The 22,346-nt window shown below is 44.6% G+C and overlaps 2 protein-coding genes across 3 annotated transcripts in view; one reads left to right on the top strand and one right to left on the bottom strand.

Moving 5' to 3' along the window:
* LOC141121691 (uncharacterized) overlaps positions 1–22,346 on the top strand; it is a 52,759-nt gene that overhangs the window by 7,624 nt on the left and 22,789 nt on the right. The gene's annotated exons all lie outside the window — the stretch shown is intronic.
* LOC141121660 (uncharacterized) overlaps positions 1–22,346 on the bottom strand; it is a 29,078-nt gene that overhangs the window by 3,599 nt on the left and 3,133 nt on the right. Inside the window, exons 6-8 of one of the 2 annotated variants that reach the window (XM_073611341.1) lie at positions 22,167–22,313; positions 21,942–22,083; positions 16,044–16,599 (exon numbers count right to left, since the gene is read on the bottom strand). In XM_073611341.1, the coding sequence (XP_073467442.1) occupies positions 16,044–16,599; positions 21,942–22,083; positions 22,167–22,313 (845 nt within the window). The remainder of the gene's footprint in view (positions 1–16,043; positions 16,600–21,941; positions 22,084–22,166; positions 22,314–22,346) is intronic. The other variant, XM_073611340.1, reaches the window with a different exon arrangement.

Below are 22,346 nucleotides of genomic sequence, written 5' to 3'. Positions count from 1 at the left end.
AGAGTGAGGATGGGGGGATAGTAACCAAGATGAAGACTGGACTGATCCTGAAGACCACCATTATTTCGTTATTGACTCCTCCCTCATTATCACTTTCTGTTTAAGGTTCCAAAATGTTAGGATGTAATCACATTATTATCAACATGTAAAAGTCTGTGCTCCAAACATGTACAACTTATTATATAGGGTGCAAAAATTAGGACTGAAGAGTAATCAGTGGAAGCTTAACAAGTTGCAGAGGTCCCACACCGCTGCCTCCCATCTCCTGAAACTGCACTCAGTGACTTGGGTCTGAGACTATACAGACATATCCCTCCACCCGGCACAACCAGCAGACAACAGAACAAGTAATCCTGGGAGAATTGTTCTGTCAGAGATCGCCAATGGTGAAAATCAACATTTCCCAAGGTGTCTTTCAGGACAGCACCTGAGAGATAGCGACTCCACCCACCGGAACAGGAAACACCTTCTTCCTCCAAACTTTAAAGGGAGGCGCCTCCCTACCATACCTCAGTTTTTGTGTTTCCTCGGGCCCGGAGGGAACATCTTTTGGAAGGGGAATCAGGGTCTCTCAGGTGCGCCTGGGAGACGGGGCTTCTTTTCTGTTTTTTCCTCCTTCAGGAGACCCGCTGTCCTCCTGGCCTACCCAAGCCTTTGCAGCGGTAGCAATCGTGCTCCTCTTCCCCTCTGGTGCTCGGTGATCTGCGCGGTCGTAGGAGCGGTGGTGCGCGTGCGCCGCCGCCATGTTTTTTGCCGGCAGGCACGCCGGAAGTGACAAGGCGGGTCACTGGGTCAGCAGAAGTGTCATTTTCGGCGTGGATGCAAGAGGGGAGGAGGGAGGACAGGAACTGGCGCCTACTTCCACTTCCGGTCCGGTGCAGATGCACTATGGGAGTCCGGAAGCGGCATATGAAGCCACAGGTTGAGAGCTGCACACCAGAGATGGAGGACTCAGCGTCTGCAGCGGTGGGGACAGGCACAGGCGCCAGTAAAGCTCAGGTAGGAGCAGCAGTTTAAGTCTGCTTTTTCTTCCTTTTCCTGGGTTTGGTCTATTTTCCTTTTTTCTCTACCCCCTAGTGGCAAGGGGCCTGTCTGGGCACTAGAGGCTGACTGGTTTCTTCTTAGTGCACCTGTGGGTGATTCTTGTGTAGCTGAGACCGGGTCTCACTAAAAGGTCCCCTGGTTTTTTTCCCTTTTTTTTGTTTTTTCTCTCACAGGCTAAAAGCTCTGACCCAAAAAAAGAGATGTCCTTCTTGCAGGGCCAAAATGGGAGAAAATTGGAAAAAAGTCTTATGCAGTACATGCATCACTTCTTTAGTTAAGGAGGAATCAGCTTCGGTTTGTGATGACCTGGTTGCCTCTGTAAAGAAGGAACTATACGCTGGTCAGCCATCCACTTCTGAGGCTTCCCAGGGTTCTATTTCTATCCCCATGGTAGAAGCTTTACCTGAAGGCCCCTCTATCAGGGAAGAGCAGTCCCCTACTCCTTCCGTTAAAGATTCAGAGGTGGAGGGTGAGGAAGCGGAGGTGGCTCCTTCCAAATTTAAGCTTTCCCTAGAGGAGGTAGACGGACTCCTTAAGGCTATCCATGTTACACTTGGCTTAAGTGAGGAAAAGAAGGAGTTATCTCTTCATGACCGCATGTATGCAGGGTTAAATGAGCCTAAGGGGCGAACATTTCCGGTTCATTCGGTCATTTCTGACGCCATTACTAAAGAATGGCAAGATCCAGAGAAAAAGCCCTTTTTTTTTCCAGAGCCCACAAAAAGCGCTTCCCTTTTGAGGAGGACCCTTCTGCGGTGTGGAATAAGGTGCCCAGGTTGGATGCGGCCTTTTCACAGGTCTCAAGATCCACAGACCTGTCTTTTGAAGACATGGGGGTTCTAAGGGATCCAATGGACAAACACATGGATCTTTTGCTCAAGAGATTATGGCAATCAATCATGAGCAATTTAAAACCAGCAATGGCCACAACCTGTGTAGCCAGGAATCTGGAATACTGGGTGAACCAACTTAGATCTCATATAGTGGCAGATTCCCCCAAGCAGGAGATCTTAGATTCCTTTCCTACCCTGATTTCTGCGGTTGCTTATATTGCAGATGCTTCGGCTGAAGTTATCAAAATGTCAGCTAGGTCTGCAGCTTTAGCAAATGCTGCGAGAAGAGCTTTATGGCTAAAAACCTGGCCAGGTGATACAGCTTCAAAGAGTAAACTTTGTGGTATTCCCTTTTCAGGTGACCTTCTTTTTGGCCCTGATCTAGATAATATCCTAGACAGAACTGCCGATAAGAAGAAGTCCTTCCCGGTCAAAAAGAAAAAGCAGACCCCAAAACGTCTTTTTCGACCTCAAAAAACTCAACAGCAAGAGCAGGAAAATAAGTTTCAGGGCAGGAGAAAAAATTGGTCCGCGCAAAAGGCGAAGGGCAAAGGCGGAATTCTCTTCCGTCCTCCTTCACAGGCCGAAAACTCACAATGACTCATCTCTGCGGGTCGGCGGAAGATTACGAGAGTTTCTTCCGCAGTGGTCAGGGATAACTTCAAATCAGTTTATTCTGACCACTCTCTCGCAGGGTTATACTCTCGAGTTTTCCAGAAGCCCCCCAAGAAGGTTTCTGGTAACAAATGCTCCTCGAGATCCAATAAAGGCCCTGGCCATGAAATCCTCTCTGGAGGAACTGATGCAACAGGGTGTAGTAATCCCAGTGCCACCAGAAGAATGGCACGAGGGCTTCTATTCACATGTCTTCCTGGTAAAAAAACCAACAGGAAGATTTCGTTTAATTCTCAATTTAAAGCCACTAAAGAGAGCCAGCAAATACAGAAGGTTCAAGATGGACTCAATTTTCACCGCCAAAAATCTTCTGACTCCAGGTTGTTTCATGGCGTCAGTGGATCTAAAGGATGCATACCTGCATATTCCAATCTCATCCCAGTCCCAGAGGTTTCTCAGGTTGGCGGTAAGGTTGGAAGGCAGAATTCAGCATCTGCAATTCAGAGCCCTACCCTTCGGGCTATCATCCGCACCCCGAATTTTCACCAAAGTAATGGCAGAGGCCCTAGCTCCGCTGCGTCTTCAGGGAATCGCAGTAATTCCTTAATTAGACGATCTGCTATTTTTCGCCCCCTCAAGAGAGGAATTGAGGAGCAATTTAAGCAGAGCATGCAGCCATCTGGAGTCTCTAGGTTGGATCCTAAATCTCCAAAAATCTTCCCTGGAACCATCTCAGGAGATTCGCTTTCTAGGGTATATAATAAATTCGGTAAGCCAAAGAATTTTTCTTCCTTCAGAGAAGAAAGGAAAAATCCAGGATACAGTGTCTTTCTTGCAGACCAACCAGCAGCTGACGGTAAGATTGGTCATGTCAGCCCTGGGTGTTCTGACTTCGTCAATGCCAGCTGTTCAGTGGGCAAGACTACACTTCAGACATCTGCAGGCTTTTCTTCTGAGATCTTGGGATCACAATTTGAAATCCCTAGACTGAGAGGTAAGAGTTCCAACCCAAGTGAAGAGGTCACTATGGTGGTGGAAAAGGCAGGATATCCTATCGGAGGGGTTAGTCTGGGCCTTTCCAATCGAAAAAAGGCTGACAACCGATTCCAGTTCCTGGGGTTGGGGAGCCCACCTAGAAAAGAGTTTCACTCAGGGAAACTGGTCCAGGAAAGAGGCGACCAAGTCCTCAAACTGGAGAGAGCTCAAGGCGATCGACTTGGCTCTGAAGTCATTTGCTCAGGGGCTCCGGGCCCAGCATGTTCAAATACTAACAGACAATGCCACGGCCGTGGCTTATATAAACAGGCAGGGAGGTACAAGGAGCAAATCGCTGCAAGTACTAGCCATGAGCATTCTCCGTTGGGCAGAAGGACACTTGCTGTCTTTATCAGCAGTCCATCTAAAGGGATCCCTAAACGGGGTGGCGGATTTCCTGAGCAGAAACCCCATTCAGGAAGCAGAATGGTCGCTGAACCCAGAGGTTTTCGCCATGATTGTCGAGAAGTGGGGGCTGCCAGAGGTGGACCTGTTCGCCTCAAAGGAGAATGCCTTGGTTCCGCAATTTTTTTCCCTAAGAGCCCTTGCACACTGGGGCGGCGTCGGCGGTAAAACGCCGCTATTATTAGCGGTGTTTTACCGTCGGTATGCGGCCGCTAGCGGGGCGGTTTTACCCCCCGCTAGCGGCCGAGAAAGGGTTAAATACCACCGCAAAGCGCCTCTGCAGAGGCGCTTTGCCGGCGGTATAGCCGCGCCGTCCCATTGATTTCAATGGGCAGGAGCGGTAAGGGAGCGGTATACACACCGCTCCTTCACCGCGCCGAAGATGCTGCTGGCAGGACTTTTTTTACCGTCCTGCCAGCGCATCGCTCCAGTGTGCAAGCCCTCGGGGCTTGCACACTGGAATGAAAGCAGCAGCACTTTCGGGGCGGTTTGCAGGCGCTATTATTAGCGCAATAGCGCCTGCAAACCGCCCCAGTGTGCAAGGGCTCTAAGCAATCACGACGGGTCACTAGGAACAGATGCCTTGGCGTATCCATGGAGATTCCATCTCTGCTATGCTTTCCCCCCATTCCAGTTAATTCCCTTAGTATTAAGAAAAATTCAAAGGGAAACGGTACTGGTTATCCTAATCACGCCTTTTTGGCCAAGAAGGGCTTGGTTTTCAACCGTTCTGAAAATGGCGGTCAGGCCTTATTGGCATCTGCCCCTCAGGCACGATTTACTATTTCAGGGTCCAGTAAATCACCCAGAGGTAGCCACTTTGGCGCTCACAGCCTGGTATCTGAAGAGCAGCTCTTAAGGAGCAAAGGTTTTTCCAACCGGTTAATCTCAACACTATTATCCAGTAGGAAAAGGGTGACTAGAAATATCTATTCCAAGGTCTGGAAGGTTTATAATACATGGTGTAATTCATCTGCCCAGGACCCAGGGAGTCTTGTTACCATTCTGGAATTTGTACAGGTTGGTGCTGACAAGGGACTAGCAGTTAGTACCTTGAAGGTACAGGTGGCTGCGCTAGCAGTGTTCCTAGAAAGATCTGTGGCCTCAGATCCATTGGTAACCAGATTTTTCAGATCCCTTACAAGATCCAGACCAGCACCACTTAAGTTGTTTCCCAAATGGGATCTGTCGATAGTCCTCCAGTCTCTAACAAGGAGTCCCTTTGAACCTTTGGAAGAAGCGCCACTCAGATATCTCACTTTTAAGTCTGTGTTTCTGATTGCCATGGTCTCTGCACGCAGGATCAGTGAGCTTAATGCTTTATCAGTTAAGGAACCCTATTTATCTATCTTCCCAGATAGGGTTATACTTAGAACAGATCAGAAATTCTTACCAAAGGTAGCTTCAGTACAGAATCGTGTTCAGGACATTGTACTTCCGACCTTCTGCCCCAACCCAGTAGGGGAGAAGGAGACTTGTTTTCACATGTTGGATGTTAGAAGAGTTTTGTTATGTTACTTGGAAAAGACAAAGCTCTTTAGACGTTCAGATTCTCTGTTTGTGCTATTTTCGGGCAACAGGTTGCCAGGCTTCTAAAATCTCTTTAGCAAGGTGGCTGAAGCTAGCCATTTCAGAGGCTTATTCGCATGCAGGTGTGTCTCCTCCAGCAGGAATTTCTGCACACTCAACAAGAGCATTAGCGGCCACTTGGGCAGAGAGAGCTGGTGCCACCCCTGAACAAATCTGCAAGGCGGCAACATGGTCGAGTTTTCACACATTCGTGAAACATTACAGGCTGGACCTCACATCTGCTAATGATCAGGCGTTTGGCAGAAAGATCCTGCAAGCTGTTGTCCCGCCCTAAGGGGGTAAGTCTCTGTTATCCTCTCAGGTGCTGTCCTGAAAGACGCCTTGGGAAAAACCAAGTTAGACTTACCGGTAACTTGTTTTCCAGAAGTCTTTCAGGACAGCAACATCCCGCCCTATTGTATTGTAAATACTATGCTGTGACTAACGTATGTGTTTGTGTTCCAGCCGGGGCCAGAGGTCTTCTCTATTACAACTGAGGTATGGTAGGGAGGCGCCTCCCTTTAAAGTTTGGAGGAAGAAGGTGTTTCCTGTTCCGGTGGGTGGAGTCGCTATCTCTCAGGTGCTGTCCTGAAAGACTTCTGGAAAACAAGTTACCGGTAAGTCTAACTTGGTTTTTTGCATCCAGCTGAACCCCAGAATCTCCATAAATCCAGTCTAGATACATAAATTGTGTCTGCAGCACAGAGAAGGAAGATTATCATCCAGTCCTTGCCCTACTCTGGACCAATTAGTGAGCAGAATGGGAGGAGGAATGTATTTAGTGTTAATGACCCACCTGTGCTGATCTCTGTAGGAGTGTCCTCCTCTATAAATGTCCCCGTTCTTCCATCCTCCTCCATAGACTGCTGATCATCCCTCACATACCTCTCTTCTTCTTCTGCTTTAACCTCAAATTCTATATCGATTGGATCTCCACTCTAAATCAAAAAAATGAGAAAGAATATTATGTGTAAGATATAAGCTTAAATGTGACATCGCATAAAAAAAATTCACACATTGTCTGCACGAGTCTGCGTTTTATAACCTCCGTCCCACCAACCTTGCAACCATAAGGGATGGTGTGACCTTCCTGTGTGAAATCCCGGGAATACAGAGGATGGGGACATCTCTCTGGTGGGTTCCTGGTATTAGGTGGCTCCATCATATCCTTGTGTCCTTCTGAAAACTGCTTCATTATTCCATACTCCTCATCCTCCTCTTTATACTCTTCCTTAACATCAATATTATCAGCCCTGAGGTTTCCACTCTGAAAGATATAGTAAAATATTTATTGTAGCACACTGTGTATAAATCAGAACTGCCAATGACTGTCAATCATCTACCTGATGATGATGAGGGATGGTGTGACCTTCCTGTGTGGAATCCCAGGAATACAGAGGACGGGGACATCTCTCTGGTGGGTTTCTGTAGCTGGATGACTCCACCATGGTGTCCTGGTACAGATCTTTGTGTTCTTTTAGAAACTTTGACTCCTCATCATCCTCCTCTTTTATCTCTTCTTTAACCTCAACTTTACAATCTCTCAGGTTTCCACTCTGAATATAGAATAAAAATGACATCAATGGTAACAATGCAGATAATGTACAGATCCTAATGACACTATCAGTGATTGTTCCTCATCTACCTGATGATGGTGAGGGATGGTGTGATCTTCCTGTGTGGAATCCCAGGAATACAGAGGACGGGGACATCTCTCTGGTGGGTTCCCATTACGGGATCCATCTGTAGGAAACACACACACTGACTGAATACATTGTTTCTATGTGTTTATCAGATGATGGGGGATCTAGGTGGACCCTCCGTACTGCTCTCTCCTTTACAATAAAGTCTCCTCTTACCCGGTGATGCGAGGGGCGGCTGATTGTCCATCATAACGTCCTTGTAGAGATCCTTGTGTCCTTCTAAATACTCCCAATCCTGCATGGAGAAATAGACAGTGACATCCTGACACCTTATAGGAACCTGACACACACAATGATACAGTCACCATCCAGACACATCCCTTGTCTGTTACTGGATAATGTCCCAGAATTCCCAGCACCGCTCACCTCTCCTCCATGATCTCTCTGGTGACTTCTAGAATCTTCTTTGTATTTCTCTATTCTATCAGGGAGGGAGGTGGAGGCAATGTGATGGTCATATGATCTCCAGACTTCACAGGAGGAAAATTCTAAATCTGAACACAAATGGTAAAATCAAATGATATTCCCAGAATCCTCCTCACCTCATCATTCAGGTTTCCATTCTATTAAAGCCCCACTTCAGACTGATGTATAATTTACCCACACAGGACCCCCACACTACATAGGTTAAAAATGTGTTGCAGGCATTCTAATGTCAATACATACAAAGCAGGACCAATAGTCCCACTTTGCTAGTAATGATACCAAAGGTCTGCCCCCATCCTAAGAGGCTCAGTAAAAAAAAGCCTGATAGAGGGACATTGGGAGGAGGAGCTATGAGGTCAGTGTGATGTCATAGGACATATAGGCTCTTGATGGAGGGACATTTAGATGGGGAGATTTGAGGGGCCCTCTATATGAGGCTCCTATGCAAACCAAATCATTGTTCCTGGGTGTGTCCTACCTCTCCTAAACTGAAGAGTGAACTTCGCCCTTTACCATACAGAAATCTGTCAAGAATCTGTGAAAGTAAGCTCTCATGTGATCAGGTGACGTGCGGAGGAACAGAGTGTAAATACCAGACCATTTTCTCCAGAGCTCCTAATGGTGGGGATGGATTTTGCTGAGTGCTGGTGCCAAGTTTCCACCCCCCAGGATCACTGCAGGTGTGGAGAAAAGCTGTGTAAGAGGATATGGAGGAGAGATGAGGAGGAGATCCAGGAATCAGGATAAAGGTCAGGACAAGTAACAGACGAGCGCATCCAAGAGATGAAGCCGGGGTCACTACACAGAAAATCAATCCAAGGAAACAACAGGCAGGACGAGGAATAGCAAGAAGGAGCTCAGAGACAAATGAGAATATTGCTCAGCCAATGGGAGATTATCTCAGCATGACTTACATAATGAAGGAGATGAGGGGGAGGGGAGGAAGTCACTTATGGTGACCATAGAGACATGGAAATTCAGCTGGTTCAGCAGGGATCGGTCACATTTCCATCCATGTGTGGTCACTGCCGGATAAAAGTCACTCCATCAGCGGCTGCAGCCAATAGCTTCATCACTGATCTGTGTATTCTGAGAGCGGAGGAGCGCCCCCCATTGTCAGAATACAATAGTGCAGCGGGGAGGATTCCCCCATCCCCCTCCAATGTGTGGATGGGGGAATCACTTCAGTTTTTTTCACTCATCCCGCTGGATGAACGATAAAACTGAACCATGTATGGCCAGCTTTGGAAGCAAAATATATTAATCATCAACTGATCTCCCTGAAGGGGTTAATCTACATATTACCTCCTCTGCCGCCAGTTCCTGCATTGTCTTCTCGTTACGTCCTATTAAATAGAACTTCCTGTCTGTTCCTGACATCACTTCCTGTCCTTATTCCATAGAGACTTCCTGTCTGGGTAGAAGTGAGATCACCACCTTGTGGAGCTCAGAGGAACTGCAGCTCATGAAACATCTCGTAGTGTGAACACGGCCTTGTGCTGTGTGTGTATGTACTGTATATCCTTCACCTTTCTCTCCTCCCTGAGTGTGTATGAAGAGGCGGAGCTCTGAGTGTGTATGAAGAGGAGGAGCCCTGAGTGTGTATGAAGAGGCGGAGCCCTGAGTGTGTATGAAGAGGCGGGGCCCTGAGTGTGTATGAAGAGGCGGAGCCCTGAGTGTGTATGAAGAGGCGGAGCCCTGAGTGTGTATGAAGAGGCGGAGCTCTGAGTGTGTATGAAGAGGCGGAGCCCTGAGTGTGTATGAAGAGGCGGAGCTCTGCGCGTGTATGAAGAGGCGGAGCTCTGCGCGTGTATGAAGAGGCGGAGCTCTGCGCGTGTATGAAGAGGCGGAGCTCTGCGCGTGTATGAAGAGGCGGAGCTCTGCGCGTGTATGAAGAGGCGGAGCTCTGCGCGTGTATGAAGAGGCGGAGCTCTGAGTGTGTATGAAGAGGCGGAGCTGTGAGAGTGTATGAAGAGGTGGAGCTCTGAGTGTGTATGAAGAGGCGGAGCTCCTGCTGGAACAGCGGTTGGAGGAGGAGTCTAGGAGGGAGACTGACAGAAAGCGCAGCAGACTTGCATGAGTGAGCGAGGAGGATCGAGTTCCTTTGCCATCGGAGGTGAGGAGAGTGTGAAGGATGTTGGTGACTCTGGTAGATGAAAAGCTGGGAGTCTTATTGCTCTGGTGAGTGGGGAAGCACTACTAAGGGGGCGCCCTCACCATCGCGTGTTTATTTTTGGAGCAAAAGAAGTTAATTGAAGTAGATGTAAAGCAGAAGCAATGGATCTTCAGGGAACAGCATTTTGCGCACAAAGCACTTTATGTTGTATATGAATTTGCACATGGATCTGTTTCATTTATTGACAAACACCATAAGATCAATGAAGTAGGTGTAAAGTGGAAGCAGTAGATCCGCAGAGAATATTATTTGAGCCCCTAGCACTTTATATATGAATGTCTCCACATATTTTAGTGTATTTGTGATGATTTATGTGCACACACAATAGGACAGCGCTGTGACACATAATGCTCTTCTAGTTGATAAAGGGAATACTTACCTTTGTTACAGCAGCAGTCCGGTATAAGTTATTTTTGTAGGTATTTGAGTTGTTACACATAGCGCGGGTTTTATTCTATTTATATAGGTGACATAATTGGCCAAATCTGGGGATCAGGAGCCATTTCCACCCTTTACTCTCGGCTGGGGTTCTTTGTATCCATATAACAGATGTTCTACATGACTAAATCTGCAATCAATTTTACCGCAAAATCAAAGGGGCCAAAATGTCCCCCCCCCCCCCCCCCCGAGCAGTAATATATTTCTATCCCCCTTGGTGGGAGTGGAGATGACCCATCTATAAGGATATACAGTACATACACACTAGGCATGAGCCGAACACCCCCCCGGTTCGCACATGCAAAAAATTTGTGCGAACACCGTTAAAGTCTATGGGACACGAACATGAATAATCAAAAAGTGCTAATTTGAAAGGCTAATATGCAAGTTATTGTCCTAAAAAGGGTTTGGGGACCTGGGTCCTGCCCCAGGGGACATGTATCAATGCAAAAAAAGTTTTACTTTTTTTTCGAGAGCAGTGATTTTAATAATGCTTAAAGTCAAACAATAAAAGTGTAATATTCCTTTAAATTTCATACCTGGGGGGTGTCTATAGTATGCCTGTAAAGTGGCGCATGTTTCCGAGAGCAAAATGACATTTCTAAAGGAAAAAAAGTCATTTAAAACCACTCGCAGCAATTAATAAATTGTCGGGTCTCTGCAATACACATAAAAGTCATTGAAAAAAATGGCATGGGATTCCCCCACAGTCCATTACCAGGCCCTTTGGGTCTGGTATGAATATTAAGGGGAACCCCGAACCAAAATGTAAAAAAACAAAAATGCGTGGGGGTCCCCCCTAATTCCATACCAGGCCCTTCAGGTCTGGATATTAAGGGGAACTTAAGGGGAAAATAAAAAAAAAATGGCGTGGTGGTCCCCCGCAAAATCCATACCAGACCTGATTTTAAGGGGAACCCCGTGCCAAAATTTTAAAAAAAAAATGGCGTGGGGGTCCCCCTAAAAATCCATACCAGACCCTTATCCAAGCACGCAACCTGGCAGGCCGCAGTAAAAGAGGGGGGGATGAGAGAGCGCCCCCTCCTGAACCTTACCAGGCCACATGCCTTCAACATGAGGAGGATGTCCCGATGTTGATGGGGACAAGGGCCTCATCCCCACAACCCTTGCTCGGTGGTTGTGGGGGTCTGCGGGCGTGGGGCTTATCAGAATCTGGAAGCCCCCTATAACAAGAGGACCCCCAGATCCCGCCCCCCCATGTGAATTGGTAATACCCCTACCATTTCACAAATAGTGTCTAAAATGTTAAAAAAGACAATAGCCGGTTTTTGACAATTCCTTACAATTACTTATTTCCCCGCTTCTTCTTCCATCTTCTTCTTGTCTTCTTTTGGTTTTCTTCTTCTTCCTCCATCTTGTTCTTCCTCCGCTTTTTCCTCTGTCTTCCTCTGCTTCTTCCTCTGGTCTTCTCCTTCGCCATCTTCCTCCGGCTTCTTCCTCGCTTCGACCTCCGGACGATCCGCCTCAATGGGAGGCTCCCGCTGTGTGACGCTTCTGTTCTTGTGATAGCTCTTATATAACTGAGGTCGGGGCCATCCGGTGACCCCACCCCCCATCTGACGCACGGGGATATCCCTATGGCTTCCTCCATGGTGTCAGATGGGGGCGGGGTCACCCGTTTACGTAACGGCTGACCCACCCCCCTCTGACACCACACGGGAAAAGCATCCAACATTTGTTGTTGGAAAATCATATCGTGTGTACAGGACATTACAGTAAAGAACCCTCTACATAGTTTAAGGTTAAACCTCTTTTCTTATAATTTTAATGAGTGGCCATGAGTTTGGGTAAACTCCCTTCCGTGAAAAGGTTTTCTCCCTATTGTGGGGTCAGAGAGAGAATAAATTCAGTGCTCGCAACCTTTCCTCATAACTAATTTTCTACATTAAACCTCATTTGCCATGTAGTTGCCCAAACCATTAATTTGTTTGTGTCTTCTTGCAAGGTTTCCACATCCTGCAGAGAAGTTATTGCCCTGTTTAGCTAAGTATCGTTCACAAATAGAGATTGAACTGTTTACCCCATCCTCCTCTAGAAATGTCATTTTGCTGTGGTATTGTTCTAAAAACGGGAAAGATGCACTACTTTACAGGCAGTCTGAGGACACCCCCCAGGCACGATATTTAAAAGAATATTTTATTTTTATTGTTTCTTTTTTTTTATAATCATTTTTTTTTTCTTTAAGACAAATTCCAACATACAACATAGAAATACACATTGCACAATATATCTTTTCATTAACATACACCACACTAACCCCCCCACCCCGGGAAAACACACCGGATCCTTGATCATGTCCTCTTCAAAAGAGAGAAAGAAAGAGGGAAAAAGAAAATGCCCACCCACTTACCTACCCATAACCAAAACTCAATTTGTGCAAAACATTATTTAAAGTATAATTAAGAAGGGGGCTTTACAGCACCCTATTACTTGTATCAAGCACCCAACAATACAATACAATAAATAAATAAAAAACAAGAAGATGTATAATTTCGAATTACTATTTTCGTATCCTATTATGTTTAGTGTTTTAAGTCAATATATTCTCACTCTACTATTTCATTTTTAAGCCTCTCCACCTTTCATTTCAATCTACCCTTCTTTATGTGATTCTATTACGTCATTGTTTCACTTTAAGCATTATTAAAAAAACATCCGTCTTTAAAACTTTTTTTTGCATTGATACATGTCCCCTGGGGCAGGACCCGGGTCCCCAAACACTTTTTATGAGAATAACCTGCATATACGCCTTTAAAATTAGCACTTTTGATTTTTCATGTTCGTGTCCCATAGACTTTAATGGTGTTCACACAAATTTATTGCCTGTTCACAAGTTCTGGTGCGAACCGAATGGGGGGTGTTTGGCTCATCCCTACACCACACCGGTCATATGATGGCGCTGTACTGCACCGGTGACACCCTGATCACCTCACACCAGTCATATGATGGCGCTGTACTGCACCGGTGACACCCTGATCACCTCACACCAGTCATATGATGGCACTGTACTGCACTGGTGACACCTTGATCACCTCACACCAGTCATATGATGACTCTACTGTGCTGGTGATACCCTGATCACCCCACACCAGTCATATGATGGCACTGTACTGTACTGGTGACACCCTGATCACCTCACACCAGTCATATGATGGTGCTGTGCATAACTTAGTTATACGGGGATACAAAATAAGGTAGTACTGAGTATTACCAGGGAGGCGGACTTTTTAGGCTAAGGAACAGTGGAGAAGATATAGCAGTATAAAAAATATAAATTTATTGAAAAATACAATATCTAAAAAACAATGACAATTGTAACATATAGCATCTATGATTATTGTACAGTGAGCCCTTGTATGTCTACGCGTTTCATCGTTAGGCTTCCTCAGTACACGGCCCAGGTTCACAGATGAGACAGAGAAGGGAAAATGTCTTAAATTGGAATGCAAAATCATGCAAGTCACGGTAGCATGAGAATGTTCAATCAGCAGTAAGAAAGTATATTAGATATAGCTAAATATCTCAGCAGGGGCATGTAAACAATATTCCTAATTAAGGGAGCAGCCATTAGAGGGAGGAGGGCCAACACCGGATGCACCACTTAGATCCTGGATTTAGTATCAGCAATGCTGAAGGCTCAATACAATCCCATCGCTGCATATTCAGGATACAAATAATCCAGCGTGCCCCTGGGAGACAGCAATACACTGCATAGTGCAGTGTATTGCTGTCTCCCAGGGGCACGCTGGATTATTTGTGTCCTGAATATGCTGGCCTGTACTTTCTATGGATCTTCGGGGATATGTGTAGGCTTAGGTGCCTCCGTAGCTATAATGTTATGGTGTTCCCAGTGATGCGATGGATGTAGGGGGTAATTTCCCGCCCGTACGCATATACCATTGATAGTCTTCCTAAATGTAGAACAGATTTTATTTTGTGACAAAGGATGGGTTCAATTCCCACCCCCCGTACGAGTATATATTGGATGGTCATTAGAGAATAGTTTGTAATGATGGACTTTATAGGCATAACACAGAAGATTAAAAAAGAATTTAATACGTAGTAGATTATCTTCTCAGCAGATAGTGAGAACCTTTTATGGAAAACGTATATAATTGTCATATTTGTCAGAATATTGAATCAGACCACTGTTGTATTATACCTTCACGGTATTTCTTTTCTTTTTTCTTCTTTTCAAAACCCTCAATAAAATTTATATTTGCAAAAAAAAAAAAAAGAAAACTAAAAAAACACACACATAGACTTGCATATATTCACAGATAATACCTATGAGCGTGTTAAATACACCATCTACAAATTTAGTATATGTTTAAAGAAGATTCAGATGTTCAATCACTTTACTTGTTCAATCGTAACAGGTTTCAAAAGAGACAGTGTAAAAAAAAAAAAAAAAATAGCTTGACTTGCTCTACATGTTACGCGTTCAGTAACGCTTCCTCAGGAGCTTTTGGCATATTCTATGAACAAAAGAAAAAACATAAATTCATTGCATTCTACATTAAAAGAAAGAACGAGAGGAAAAAGGAGACATATGAAAAGGGGAAAAAGAACAGAAACAGAGAGGAAAATGGAAAATGTAAGTAAACATTTGGTTATGTCTATACATTGATATTTCTACACTGACAAGCTCACTCTCATTGCTCGCTTTTTAAAACCATCAATATGATATATGCGTTCCCATAGTCCCCATATCGCACACTCCAGCCCCTTCTTACTTTTCCTCTCTGTTTCTGTTCTTTTTCCCTTTTCATATTTTTTCTTTTTCCTCTCTCATGTTTTCTATGTTCTGTTCTCATACAGGCTCCCCCCTCTTTACCCCCACATGTCAATAGAGGTCTGGGGTTATGGCTTAGAGACATGTTTTTAACTGTTAATCTCACAGGGGCGATAATACTATATTATATATGAATACATGTCAAAGTACTTTTTCTTTTAATGTAGAATGCAATGAATTTATGTTTATTCTTTTGTTCATAGAATATGCCAAAAGCTCCTGAGGAAGCGTTACTGAACGCGTAACATGTAGAGCAAGTCAAGCAATTTTTTTTACACTGTCTCTTTTGAAACTGTTCTGAGCTAAGGAGGTCATCCTTCGTGCCAGGCGGGCACTTTAAATTTGTGAATGGAGATCATTGTTGCTTTTATTAATTGCCTGTTTTAACACATTATGATCATACTACGAGAACTATTTTCTCTTCCTCCCCCTCACACACCATACACTCCGTGGCAAGATGTGCCCGTGTTTGAGACAACTCAGAGGAGCAGTGATTGGAGCTCATTGAAAAAGTCCTCAATATTTGTTCAACTAATATTTTAAAAGAATAGACCTCTAAGTGTTTGTGAAAGCTCATATCACAAAATGTACTCCATTTTTATTTTTCTACTGCTATCAATGGCCAACACAGTACAACACTTCATCCATGTCTTTGGTGATCTCTGATCTCCTTATGAACTGTTTCTTACATGATGAAGATCAGCCATGGAGTATATCTGAGGTGTATATCAGGGTGTGCTTCTTCCCCACATGAGAGCTGTGATGTCCAGCAACATTCATATAGAAGACATTTCCTGCACTCAAGGCACTAATACACCTCGAGGGTTGTGTGGGATCCCTGATGTACAGGAAGACAGGACTTCAGTGAGGAACAATTTCCTCACTCAGGACAGGAAAGTGGCTTCTCCCTTGTGTGACATCTCTGATGTCTGTAAAGATTGGACTTCTGTGAAAAACATTTCCCGCACTCAGGACAGGAATACGGCTTCTCCCCCGTGTGAGTTCTCTGATGCGTGGATAGATTGCACTTCACTGAAAAACATTTCCCACACTCAGGACAGGAATACGGTTTCTCACCCGTGTGAGATCTCTGATGTCTGTAAAGATGGGACTTGTCTGAAAAATATTTCCCGCACTCAAGGCAGAAATATGGCTTTTTCTCTGTGTGAGATCTTTGATGTCTGTAAAGATTGGACTTATCTGAAAAAAAATGTCCGCACTCAAGACAGCAGTGTGGATTCTGACTTGTGTGAGATCTTTTATGCCTAGTAAGATGGGATTTAAAATGGAAACACTTCCCGCACTCAGTACAGGAAAACCTCTTATCTGTTGGAAGGACGGCACCGTCCCTCACAGTCTGAGGTCCCTCTGGATAAGAGGAATACGATGGTCCATCTACACTGTGTGGTGCCGGATGGACATTTGAGGTAGCCGGGTTTTCTCCTGGACTATACTGTGTGATGTCCTCATCTTCTACTTTACAGTCTGGAGACAAAGTGAGACAATCTTCCGAGGTTTTCCTCATCTCCGGTCCATGTACTAAAATAGAAATATAAAGATTATTACTAGACATGAGCAGATTGGTTCCCCTAAACCAGGACCCTGCCCACATCAGGCAGCTTTGTCTCTGAGGATCTTACAATTCCCCCTCAAGGTAACTAGTAAATGGGACCTCTGACCTCCTACCAGTTCATTGCTTTATTCATGGACCTTAGTCAGAGAGTGAGGAAACAACAAGAACTGTCTTTTATAGGAGTGACAGCGATGAGGAGATTATAGGACGAGTGTCCCACCCCCTTTATCGCTCATTTCCATCTTCCCAACACAAGAAGTCCTGCACTTCCTCATTTAGTCCATGATTTAGCCATGAATAACAGCGGGCCCACCAGAGGTCAGAAAGTGGGGAAGACCTGGAACACAGACGAGAAATGGGAATGCTTTAGGAGCATATTAAACAAAGGTATCAAACAGTGCATTCCAATGGGCAATAAATATAGTAGAGCAAAGACTAAACCTGGTTGGATAAACAGTAATGTGAATAGCCTCATTAGTTAAAAAATATGGCCTTTAAAAAATATAAAGGAAATGGGTCGCGATCAGCATTCCAACACTACAAGGAATGCAATAAGAAGTGTAAAATGGCAATCAGGGTGGCTAAAAAAGATTACGAGAGACACATGGCAGAATATAGTAATAAAAACTCAAATAATTTTTTTTTAGATATATTAAAAGTAAAAAGGCAAAATCAGAACACATTGCACACATAAAAGATGAGGATGGGAGGTTGGTTTGGATAACACAAGAAGGAAACTGTACTAAATGCCTTCTTCTCAGTTTTTACGTGGGAAAAATAAGGGTTTACTGAGCATGACTGTAGTGTTAGTGACAACGCAAGAATACCCTTGTGGCTAACAGAAGGTAGAGTCAAGGAAAGACTTAATAAACGTAACACAAATAAATCACCAGGACCAGATGGCTTACACCCGAGAGTCCTCAGAGAACTTAAGCTGGCCATACACTATACAATTTTCCTGTTCAACTTTCCTTTAGATTTACCAAAACCATATAATATGAGGTCAAACCTAAACCCTTTCAATTTGTATGCAATCAGACAGGCACTTGCACTACATAGTTGAAGGTAAATCTAAAGGAAATTGAATCAGAAAATTGTATAGTGTATGGCCAGCCTAAGTCAAGTTATAGCCAGGCCATTGTTCCTAATCTTTGTGGACACCATACTGACAAGATTGGTACCAGCTGATTGGAGAAAAGCCAACGTGGTACCAATATTCAAAAAGGGGAAGAGACAAATCCCTGGGAATTACAGGCCAGTCAGCCTAACATCAATAGTGGGTAAATTATTGGAGGGGATGATTAGGGACTACATCCAAAGATTTACTGAGAAAAGAATATTGTTAGCGGTAATAAGCATGGGTTTATGACAGGACGTTCCTGCCAGACCAATCTTCTAACATTCTACGAGGAAGTGAGCTGCCATCTATACAGGGGAATGCCTGTGGATGTGGTGTATCTGGATTTTGCAAAAGCATTTAATACAGTCCCCCATAAACGCTTAATCTACAAGCTGAGATCTGCAGGCGTGAACCATAAGGTTTGTGCTTGGGTAAAAAACTGGTTACAGGGATGGGGCCAAAGGGTGGTGATAAATAGCATGTACTCAGACTGGTCTGGAGTGGTAAGTGGGGTACCCCAAGGTTCTGTCTTGGGACCAATTCTATTCAATTTATTCTTAAATGGTATAGACTATGGGATAGCTAGTTCACTCTCAGTTTTTGCGGATGACACAAAGATAAGCAGAATAATAAACTCACATCAGGATATAGAAAGGTTGCAGAATGACCTGAATAAGATAAAGGAGTGGGCAGACAAATGGCAAATGAGGTTTAATGTGGAAAAATGTAATGCACTTGGGGGCAAAAAAAGATGAATGCAAACTATTCACTAGGTGGAGAACCGATGGGAGAATCAAAAGATGGAGAATGATCTGGGGGTCCTAATAGATGACAGATTGAGCAATAGCATGCAGTGTGTTAGGCCTGGGCTCAGCCCTTCCTTCTCTGAGCTGGCCGCTCAGCTGTCGGTTAATTGCCAGCTCTAATCTCTCTCCACAGTTACTCAGCTGTTGATGATCCTGCTCGTCAGTCCTGCCTACATAAACCATCCAGTCCAGAGGAGCTCTGCCTTCGACTTGGCCACATCACAAGAAACTATCTCCTGTGTTCCTGTTTAAAGACTGGCTTTGCTGACAGCCCTTCTGGCTCTAGATCCTGCTTCCTGTTCCACTACTTTTGATCCCTGACTTCTGGCTTGGCTGATTATCCATTCCAGTTACTGAACTTTGGCTATGTTTTGACTACGTTTGTTCTTTTTACTTTTATTATTAAACAAGTGTGATTTAACTGTACTTCTGTCTTGGTCTGATTTCTTGGTTTCTGACACAATGTCACACTGCAGCTACCAAAGCAGACAGAATATTAGCATGTATATAAGAAAAAAGAGATATACTCCAGGGACAAAACTATAATTCTGCCACTTTATAAAACATTGGTCCGGCCTCATCTGGAGTATTCTGTCCAGTTCTGGTCACCGGTCCTCATAAGGGATGTTCTGGAACTGGAGAGATTCCAAAGGGCAACAAAACAAATAAGGGGACTGGAGGACCTCAATTATGAGGAACGAGTGCAAACGCTAAATTTATTCTTGCTGGAGATGCGACGCTTTAGAGGAGATATGATGGCGATCTACAAATACCTCAATGGTGATCCCAGCGTAGGAAATAAACTATTCAGTCCCAGGTAGTGTAAGAGGACACGGGGCCCCACATTGAGATTGGTAGAGAAGCGGTTTAACCTTAAACTGCACAGGGGGTTCTCCACTATCAGGGCAACAAGGATGTGGAACTCTCTTCCACAATTGGTGGTGGCTGCAGGGAGTATGACTATTTTTAAAAGACTCTTGGATGTATATCTTAAAAAACACAACATACAGGGAATTTGGGAAATAATTATAGACACTGACACACCTACACAGATCGAACTGGATGGACTATTGTCTTTTTACCAACTATATAACTATGTAGGATGGGGGGGGGGACAACCAAGATGAAGACTGGACTGATCCTGAAGACCACCATCATTGGGTAACTGACTCCTCCCTAATTATCACTTTCTGTTTAAGGTACCGAAGTTTGAGGATATTATCACATTATTATCAACATGTAAAAGTCTGTGCTCCAATCAAATCATCAGATATAAAATGTCCAGCTGGTAGACAATGGGTGTGTAGCACCCTCCTAGTTAGGTGCTAGGATTAGTAGAGAGTTAGTGTATTGTAGTTTTGTTCTTCTGCTGGACAGAGAGCTGTAATCTTTTAGTAATGCCTGCTCAGTGTGTTCAAGTGCTGTAAGTCCTGCCTCTGGCTTCTTCTGTAACCTAGGAAGGTTCTGGGTGAATAGGTGGAAGCTATGCAGAACACAGTATGAAAATGAATACCACTTCAGCCAATCACAGGGAGGGTGGCCCTGGAGGATGTTGGGAGAGGGTATTTATTCTTTTGGCACACTAAGCCCTGGGTCTCTCCTGGAGATGATTGCACCAGCCCAGGAGAGGACACGCTGTCCTTCGGGGAGCCTGCTGCCATGCGGCCTCAGGTGAGCAACCTGAGGGCCTGAGGAGCGAGAGTGACCCTGGTTCTTCACAAAGCTGGCTGAGGGGGTGTCTATCGAGGATCTAGTCTGGTATCACGGAGAGGAGGCTGCTTGCTATTCTTTTGACATGCTTAAGGATCTCATAGACTATTGCTGTTAACCCTGCTCTGATGTGTTAGTCAGCTAAAGGTGCAGCCAAGAGAACACTGGGTAGTGTTCCAAAGAGGCTCTGTCCAGCTTACACAGCTACGCTTACACTGCTAAACTTTACTTCTACTGTCACTACTAGTTACAAGGAGAAGTCTTCCATCTGCTCCCAGCAAGGACTTTACCTAAAGCTCAATCACCTGGCTGTAAAGATACCCTGTGCCTGGTTGCTATACAAAAGTGGGGAAGACCTGGGCAAAATCCTAGCGCCTCCTATGGGAGTATCACTACAGGTGTAACAAAAGAGAGTACAGTACATATTACTGTATGCTTGTATATAGCAGCGGATAGAGGGGAGAGAGCAGAATTCAGGACTAAGTAATGTACAACATATTGTATAAGATACAACAGATAGGACTATATAGTATCAGAATGATGTAATGTACAACATAGAGTATATAGTGCAGGGGTCAGGAGTATGTAATGTACAACATAGAGTATATAGTGTAGGGGTCAGGAGTATGTAATGTACAACATAAATTATATAGTGTAAGAGTCATTAGTCATAATACTGGTATTCAGCAATCAGTGGAAGTGGTTGTTAAGCCACTACTAAAAAATCACCCCATTCCCTCTGTAACATAACACTATGTGCCCCAGTGCCTGTGTTATATAAAAAATATGCCGATCTGTACCTATATCAGAGTGGCTCCCGTGACTCCTCGCCTCTCTACTCTGCCTGACTGACAGCTATTGCGGGTGGGCCTGAGAACTCCTGATGACGTCAGCCGGGTAGGAGGGGAAACATAGGAGAGAGATCCCAGGAGTCACATAAGCACTGGGAGTCGCTCTGATACAGGTACAGAACGGCATATATTTTATATAACACAGGCACAGGGACACATAAAATTATGTTACAGAGAGGATGGAAGGATTTAATAGTAGTTATGAGAGCAGGAGGGGAGGGGGGGGTGGGCACTGACACGAGCAGCCTGGCAGGGATGGGAGGGGGGAGAGAAGAGGACAAAGGACAGAGCAGGGCTGTGGATGACTGAGGCATGTAAACTGACCTTAATATCAGGGCTCAGCCGCCATGATAAATATTGTGGTCAGTTAAGGGGGGGGGGGTATAGCCAGGCAGTATCAACCAGGTATTTAAGGTGATAGAAGGGGCCAAATTACACAGCACAAGCACTGTGCTGTTATTCATGTTTTAAGGGAACAGGATCTTTTTTTTATTTTTTTTTTTTTAGGTTAACTAACACTTTGAATGTTTACATGAGACAAGTTGCAGAGGTCCCACACCGCTGCCTCCCATCTCCTGAGACTGCACTCAGTGACTTGGGTCTGAGACTATACACACATATATCTATCCACTCTCCACAGCCAGCAAACAACAGAACAAGTAACCCGGGGAGAATTGTTCTATCAGAGATCTTGCTAGACCCGGCATGGGGAGGAAGACTCAAAGGTATACTACAGGCTGATATCACCCAGTCCTTGCACTACTCTGGACCAATCAGTGAGCAGTATGGGTGGAGGAATGTATTTAATGTTAATGACCCACCTGTGCTGATCTCTGTAGGAGTGTCCTCCTCTATAAATGTCCCCGTTATTCCATCCTCCTCCATAGACTGCTGATCATCTCTCACATACCTCTCTTCTTCTTCTGCTTTACCCTCAAATTCTATATCAATTGGATCTCCACTCTAAATCAAGGAAATGAGAGAGAATATCATCTGTAAAATATAAGCTCACATAAAAAAATCCAACTGTGTTCTGTCCAACCAACCTTGTAACAGTGAGGGATGGTGTGATCTTCCTGTGTGGAATCCCGGGAATACAGAGGACGGGGACATCTCTCTGAAAAATCCTCCATCACTCCATACTCCTCATCCTCCTCTTTAACAACAATATTATCATTTCCAAGGTTTCCACTCTGAATATATAATAAAAATGACATCAATGGTAA

This window comes from Aquarana catesbeiana, unplaced genomic scaffold, assembly GCF_042186555.1.
Source record: "Aquarana catesbeiana isolate 2022-GZ unplaced genomic scaffold, ASM4218655v1 unanchor228, whole genome shotgun sequence".
In the NCBI taxonomy this organism is placed as follows: Eukaryota; Metazoa; Chordata; class Amphibia; order Anura; family Ranidae; genus Aquarana; species Aquarana catesbeiana.
The sequence above is the reverse complement of the archived record's forward strand: the minus strand, read 5'-3'. Positions and strand labels throughout refer to the sequence as shown.